This window comes from Neodiprion pinetum, chromosome 3 (genome assembly GCF_021155775.2).
Source record: "Neodiprion pinetum isolate iyNeoPine1 chromosome 3, iyNeoPine1.2, whole genome shotgun sequence".
In the NCBI taxonomy this organism is placed as follows: domain Eukaryota; kingdom Metazoa; phylum Arthropoda; class Insecta; order Hymenoptera; family Diprionidae; genus Neodiprion; species Neodiprion pinetum.
Genome location: NC_060234.1, coordinates 30,938,055 through 30,946,102, shown reverse-complemented (window position 1 = coordinate 30,946,102; position 8,048 = coordinate 30,938,055). Strand labels below are relative to the sequence as shown.

The following is an 8,048-nucleotide window of genomic DNA, read 5'->3' as shown; positions in this document are numbered from 1 at the left end:
AAGTAACGCAACAGGCAGCCAAACATATAATAGCTACGACACGCTGATAAGCCCACAAAAATTTATAATTAGGATAACAGTCCTCTAATTCGGTTCATCAATTTGTGGAAGAGAAATAACGAAAGGAGAGGCATTCGTCTGCACAGTTTGTGTCGCGAACCGTTTTGTCTCTGTCCGCGTATAATAAATGTTTACGTAATATACATTCGCGTAAAGCGAAAAGACAGTCCGTATGCTAATGAGATCAAACGAGGGTATGTCAGAAGGCGGCATGCAATCATCTCAGTTTACAGAAGGCCCGAACTAGCCGTCAGTCGTCGTTGGTCCAGCCAGCCGATAGGACAACTTCTCTGCGGTACTTATCCCGGTCAAGGTATGACTTCCTTCCACAGTTCTGCTATGATTTGAAGTAGTTATAACTGTTCAAAATTTTGTCGTCAATTGAATCACTGATGTTATTCATTTTTACGGAATAAAAGGTTTTCACTGTAGAAGTACTGTTTTACAAAAAAATAAAAAACGAGTACATCGTCGCTTGATGATAATTTGAGTGAAAATGTTAACTTTTATTTGTATCTGACTTTTGTCTGTAATTATACTCAGAATTGCACATGGTTATTTCTATCAAAAGAAGTCCTTATTTAAACAGATCGTTCAATGTTTGAAAATTCTTCCGTATATTTGAAAAAAAAAACGATCTCACGCGTTGAGCAAATGAAATCTAGCTTACTTCGGTTATTCAGCACGTAATGTTAGGCTTGGTTGCAAGTCTGCTGTCAGGTTGCATGAAGTGAATATCTGTTATCAACTGTCAAAAAGCGCCCGGTATTTCGCGCTTCTTTATCCATGAAAGCTTAGCAAAGTGGTAAAAACCATGCACCTCACTATAACGTAGCAATATGAGAGTTGTTCTCGATTATAGTGTTCGTTACATTATAATAAGACTCTGCTCATGTCGTACTAGATAAAAAAATATGTATGTACAGTGAAAAAAAATATATATATTTCCACGTGCCAAGTACCGAGACCTTATTCTTATAAATGCCTCAGTTCAACAGTGTTGAGCGAGATTTACGAGTATTTCATTTCCTTCGGAAATGAAGCACATTTGTTATCTGTGATAGTGCCACTAGGTCGGTATTGATGCTTACTTATCATTTCGTCCTCCGCTGCACAAACTGCATTCCATGTCAGTTTGCAATTCCATTAAAGTAAATCTTGAAAATAAGTCTTCAATTTTTCTGACAAGTCGCTATGCATACGAAGCGTTCTAATATCTATCGAGAAATCGTACTGAAATGCAATTCTCAGGAATACTGCGTGCTTGCGAGATTAATCACTATTAGCTCACTTAATTATTTCAAACGGCAAGTAGGTATATGGTTTAGTACGTGAACTGAAATCACGAGCATTGTGTTTCGATATGCTGTAACAATCGTACAATTTTTTGTTCAAATTTAGTACGATTCTTCCAAGCATGAGTTTTGATTTTCAATACACAGCTAGATTTGAGATCGTGGAAAAAAAGTCTCACCATTACTACGATGTGATTTGATAAGTATAACATCACCAGATATAATAATGAGCAAAATAAGGTTTGCAATGCTGTGAAATGCCTGAAACTGAACGCGTGGTGTAATCACCATTCACGTAGATCTAGAATGATATCGTTCCTTTAACAGTAACATTTGATAAAAAAAAAGTAAAGCTGATAACAATAGCAAAGAGAGGATGATCCTCCATCGTCCTCTACGGTTCGATGACCTAAAGAAATGTATAATTGCAGTTGGTTTGCAACGATCGACGTACAGTTTAATTAAACATTACCCTATATATGTACTATATATGTATGTATGTATGTATGTAACAAGAGCAAGATCTCCTCGTCACGATTAGCTAGCACGAGTACTTATTTGCGAGGGTGCCGCGTTACGCGTCGCTGTATTCCACGAGGAAATAGCAATTGTGTAAGATCACAGATCCATTTCTGCTGTGTATCACTGCGCCGCTCTCGGTATCTGGATTCCTCCGGACCGCGCTGAGCCCGCACGCGGCTCTTCGAGCTTTCGTGCTTGCATCCAACTCAGCTAGTATTCATACGCACGGGCGTTACTCCGGGAAACAGGTCGACCAGTGTCTCTTGAATTCCCTGTCGCCGCCGACGCCATCCGTATCAGCGTGCCTCTCCCTCCTTCTTCCTTCATCTCTTGGCCATCTCTCACTTTATCTCTCGCTCCTTCTCTGTTTCTTGTCAACGTATCTGCGTCGGCCGTTGAGATTTCTCGGAGGCACATGGCACACGTGGCGCACAGCTCGAGGATCCGACGCGTCGTTTGCTCCGTAAAAGGACATCTGCATTACCTCGAACAATGATGACGTACATTCGAAAGTTGAATCCCACCCGTCTTTTACAGATAATCGAGCATAGATCCGTTCTTTCAACTATCAGTTGTAATGCGCCTACACCTTTATGACGTGGACGTTCGCGTCATTTAAAATCACGGCCTCCGGAAGCTACCGACTTAAGAAATCTATAATTCTATTACGACATATTATTATACGTATCACGTATAGTGCATGGTTTATTTATTCCAACTCGAAAGATTACGCACAGTCTGTTCGCAACCAATAGTTACATATTATATTATTGTGTACGTTGAAAAGATGGGGCATGTTTTTTCTTTTCTAGCCTAGCAAAATTCATTTTGAATCCTGAGAACTTGTTTGCGTCGTTATCGTACCGCGTTCATGTATATAGATCACAGTTCTACCATGTATGCATATGCACATCAAAATGTATATAATATCCGGTTGCAAGGATCGGTACTTGCTCTACATACAGTATAGTACATGCGAATCCTTGCACGATATTGCGAGTGATTTTCTATATCTGCGGTACAACGTCAACATGGCGGCGATACCGTGCTGCACAACGTTGTCGTTGTCCTGTGGTATTTTTCCGACAGTGTAGGGACTTATTGGCAAATATTTTTCCGTTAATAAAAACCTGGATCGGTTATCGGTAAGCCATACAAATTGGAGAGCTTGACAAATATGTCATAGTCAATCTTACATAAACAATAAACCGAATGCGTCCTTGAAACTACTATCGCTCGAGAATGATGCTAAGTTTATTTCAATCACGTATTCACGCGTGGCTCATTGCCGAAATTGGGTTATCGCCTTAAAACTGCGATTAATAAGAAACACGTATGGTATGATATGGTTAGATATCGCCCCTCATATTGACCCAAGATGGCCCGAAGATAGTTTACAATGTCCTATTTACTTCAAAATTATTGCCAACTTATAGTCATATGACCTCCAGGCACTAATGCTGTAGGAATTTGTAAATTTTGCACTGCTTCAAATGACGAATGGGAAAGAATATTGATAATCCTAGAAACGTGAATAACGAATAATGTTGCAAAGCATTGATCATACTTTTAGAATTAACCGATGTAAGAAAGTATCGTGATCTAGTTCAATTGCACAATATAATATACTTCTTACAATCTTAACTCGCTCTTGTTAGTACTAATAAACTGCTGGCATGCCTGATACAGTCATTGAGATGACACAGTTTGCAACTTGTTAAAACAGAACACGATTCTGTGCATAAACATAATGTGTAATCAATCTGTACTCGTTCATAAATCACACTATGAAAATATCATGAATTATACTTGTCATAATCATACAGCGCATTTGTATGATGGCCTACTGAATATTGCATATTCAAGTTCATCATACTGCTGCTGATCAACAACTATTGTTCTAAGGCTTGAACTTTTTAGAATATATGTAACAAAAAAAAAAAAAAAAACTGTTTCGTCGTCTTTCTTCAACGGTATATACTTCCGGCATGAATCCTAATCCGGAGCCAAATAATTCGGAAAACATTTTCCTCGTTGTAATATTATATACGAATCCGCGAATCATAGCTATAAGCAGCAAGTATTGTCGCCTATTGCACAGTTACACGTAACAAGCAGCGATAGATAATTTATACAGAGGCTATTTCTATGCGCTTCTCGTGTAACAAGATTGCATCGAATTTTACAGAGGTCACGATGAGGGCAACGACGCAGTTGCTTCTGGGGACTCTCTGCGTTGCTGTTCTTTTGCTCTCGGATGTTTCCGGAAAGGTGATTAGACTCAATTATATACAGATATATCTATGAAGTTTTAATTTTTTAAAACTATTTTGTCATGTCGTTCCTGCAACAATTTTTAATCCTAATCGGTCACTCTGGGTGAATTTACCGCAAATATTTTTCAAACTCCTCGTAGAGTCCCTGAGTCGTGAAAATGGGCCACGTGGCGCCATTGTTCACGCGAAATTGAAGGCCTTTTTTCGATATTTTTGGCACTTGCTTCAACATTGCCGACGTTTTACAATATTTAAACAATCAATTTTGGATAGGTAAACAAAAAGAGCGTTTTCTGCGATCCTTGAACAATGCCTAGATAAATTTTTTAAAGCTTTTAAGAACTCATTATTGAAGCAAAAAACACTTTTGGGGTAAATTTCACCCAGTGTGACCATTACGCGATTCTGCCGAGGTGTGACCGACTAGATTTAAAATTCGGCGTCGTTATTTTCTGCGTAATTAATATGTTCTCCTTGTGCGTATATGCTCGTATCGAATTAAGTGTTATCAATTTAAGCGATTGCATGACAGCTATAAGTTATAGTCATATAAAATTACTAACGATGACTTCTACTCAAAAAGCATCACGGCCATCGATCGGAGTCGACACCAGCTTCTGAAATCGAGACTCAAGATGTGGGAATCAACGAAGTCTTGCCCGAAGATATAGAAGACAAATACGAGGCATTCAGCCCCGACGAAAACAATCGTTGGAAGTACGACCCTTGCATGGACAAACACTGCAGCGCTGGACGCACCTGCAAGGTGAACTTTATACCTTATACCTTAAAGTTATAAAAATTGTTCAGGAAATATGGTAGGAATAGTCTAACAATGTGACATATCTGTACACGACAGCCGGACGATGACGGCGTTGCTCAGTGTGTCTGCGTTGAGGAATGTGAACCCGAATCGGATGCTCGCCGCAAAGTGTGCACCAATTTGAACGAGACGTGGTCGAGTGACTGCGAGGTTCACCAGGCACGGTGTTTCTGCGTCACGGGTGACCCGAGATGCAAGGGTCCCGAGCAGAAGCACGTCCACGTCGAATACTACGGAGAGTGCAGAGAAATGCCGGTAAATTTGACAACGTCTTCCCGATATCGCGAGTGAATTATGCTGTATTATACCGATTGCGAGGGGCGGAGACGAAGCGCATTTTAAATTGATCTACCCATTGTACTTGCAATTCGGTTTGCAGGAATGTACCGAGGGTCAAATGGCCGACTTCCCCCGACGCATGCGGGATTGGCTTTTCAACGTTATGCGTGACCTTGCCGACCGCAGAGAGCTCACGGAACACTTCTTGGAGATGCAACAGGCCGCGGCACAGAACTTTACCATTCGTTGGAGAAACGCCGTGATATGGAAGTGGTGCGATCTCGACGGTAGCCCCCATGACAGAGTCGTTTCTAGACACGAACTTTTCCCCATTCGAGCTCCGCTTATGGCTCTCGAACACTGTATCGCTCCCTTCCTTGACGCCTGCGACGCAGATGGTGATCACAAAATCACATTGCGTGAGTGGGGCAAGTGTCTCGAAATCGAGGAGGTGAGTAGACGTCTGGAACAGATAAAATTATTCCAAAATTTGAATCTCGACTAGGTCATTCGGGCTTCGAACCACGCACAAGTTCGAACCTTCATCCTGTTTAGTCAGCGTATGCATAATTTTTGACAAACTCGCAAGTTTGAAAAACTACAGCTGCAGCTATTAATTGTACCATGTGTACGGCTGAATTTCTCATACGTTGGCTTATAAGTGAGCCGACTTCCTTCATCTGCTGTACTGTACATGTATCAGTTTCACGGGTCGACTAATTAACCCTATTTACAAGTTGTTTCCCCTGTAATTTCCTTGAGACCCATCAGTGCCATTGCCGAGTTCAGCCCACAGTATTTCTCCCCTCTTCAAACTCTACCTCGATTATCCTTGAAATAGCTTATCCGAGCACTTAACGTTACCGGTTTCGTATTTAAAATTTAACGCTCCAAGTTCAGAATTGTTAATTCGATGCGGTGTTTCGAAATGTAATAAATTGTCATTGCATTATTAAAATATACGTCTCGATGGGTTAAGCCTCAGGTAATAGGTTTACCTACGGTTTTCCGGCCCGTTTATATAACGCGACGATAGCATTATATTATACGTATACTCCCAAATTCTCACCACTTAATGTAAAACTTGTACAGTTTCAATCCAGCTCGTTAAAATGATGTACAATGTGTACAAGGCAAGCTAAATTTATTTGTCTCACGCCATTCTATTTTATTTAATATTCTATATAAATTGGAAGCTAAAACAAGCGGGTATTACGTGTGACATGATATCGGTATCTTTTTTTTTCAGGATGATCTGGACGACAAATGCGGTGAATTGGTCGAAATGGTGGGCGAACAAGATTAGAATAAGATAATTTCATTACCTATTATAATACGCCTTGATGTAAGTAAGTTGCGGCCGGAATAAGGATAGAAATTTATTTGACTCACACCATATGACATGATACGTAAATAATAATATACGGTTAGGTAAGACAGAAGCGCGAGATAGATGGCATACGTATGAGTAACTAACTCGTCGTGTCATCGCGCATATCCATTTATCTTCAGTCTGTCGTCTCTTCCTCCGTCTCACGTCTGCAATACAGAATTCGTCAATAATTCGCCGCTCCCAATTTACGTCGAGGCTTAAATCTATTTCAATGTACGTACTATAAGAACTAGGAGAGGAAGAATAAACGGAAAGGGAAAACCAGAAAGAGGAAAATAATTTTACTGCATTATTAATCAATTACATAAATGCATTTTTACTGTAACGAAACCATTTTCTCTCCTTTTTACTATAACATAATATAATATAACATACGTTATGGGTTACATAAAATTTATCCTAATAAAATGTATACATAACTATAGAATAATTTCAACCATTTGTGCCGAAAATAATTTCTCTCATGTATTATTACCGTACTTGTTTATCGCCGTTTTTCTGTATGAAAAAATCATTTTTTACACATACAAAAATGGTGATTGATATATGATGGTTCGTGGCCATTGCGTGATGGCACTAGTCAAGTCTTCTATTTTTAACGCATTTTCCGTCTGCGGAATGGTTCATTAAATTACCGTTCGTATGTTTAAATATTCCACCGAGTCATGCTGCGTAACACTAATTGATAAAAAATGGTTGTATACCAATTTTTATGGAAATCGGTTTAAAATTGAAACTTATTCAAGTTTTTCCATATATAATACAATACCAGAATTGGCATGATTTTTTTTTCCCATATGTATGATACAATACCAGTTGACCGGTTAAACTCCTAATACTTATCAAGGTTCCTTAGTGCAGCTCATGTTGTCGAATATATATAATACACACTTTTGTGTATTTTGAACAATAGATGTTGAATCCCGGGTAAATTTGTTTTTCGTTTCGAGAAGCCTGAGTAAATAAAAATTTCCGTATTAATTATCCGGTAAAAAATATTTCAAGCAGATTCTCACTCCACGAGGCGTGAGTAATTGACACGAGTTTTTTTTATTTCGTACGAGGTAAGCGGATAAGAATTAAATTCAAGTGAAAGAATGGAATTTCGAACGGATTAACGATTATTTTGCAGAATATACGATACACTCGCTCCTTGAATATAAAAATTAACTCAACGGAACATTCAAGATGTTTATTATAGACGAGGTCCCGCCGTCGTACCCGTGATATTAAAATATTAATTGCAAGTGAAAAAATAATTCAATTATCGTATCGTCATCTTCGTCGGGAAACATACGAGCATTCATGAATATTGTCATTGTTTTGTTTCTATGTATTGCGTTCGTTAAAGTCTAGTATTTGAAGTATTTCAACGGAAAACGGAACGCGAGGAGCGTCCC

General features: G+C 39.2%; 1 protein-coding gene across 1 annotated transcript; it reads left to right on the top strand.

Annotated features, from left to right (window-relative positions):
• Window positions 1-215: 215 nt before the first annotated feature.
• Window positions 216-6,927, top strand: SPARC (secreted protein, acidic, cysteine-rich). The gene is made up of 6 exons (XM_046618020.2): window positions 216-373; window positions 4,066-4,148; window positions 4,737-4,919; window positions 5,013-5,231; window positions 5,356-5,706; window positions 6,505-6,927. The coding sequence occupies exons 2-6, from the start codon at window positions 4,074-4,076 to the stop codon at window positions 6,559-6,561; spliced, it is 885 nt and encodes a 294-aa protein (XP_046473976.1). The 5' UTR covers window positions 216-373; window positions 4,066-4,073; the 3' UTR covers window positions 6,562-6,927.
• The last annotated feature ends 1,121 nt before the right edge of the window (window positions 6,928-8,048 follow it).

Excerpts from the sequence above, each read along its gene's own strand:
- SPARC (XM_046618020.2), top strand. The coding sequence starts at position 4,074 with ATGAGGGCAACGACGCAGTTGCTTCTGGGGACTCTCTGCGTTGCTGTT. Across the intron at positions 4,920-5,012 it reads GCGCTGGACGCACCTGCAAG|CCGGACGATGACGGCGTTGC; the intron begins GTGAACTTTATA and ends TGTACACGACAG. Across the intron at positions 5,232-5,355 it reads GAGAGTGCAGAGAAATGCCG|GAATGTACCGAGGGTCAAAT; the intron begins GTAAATTTGACA and ends TTCGGTTTGCAG.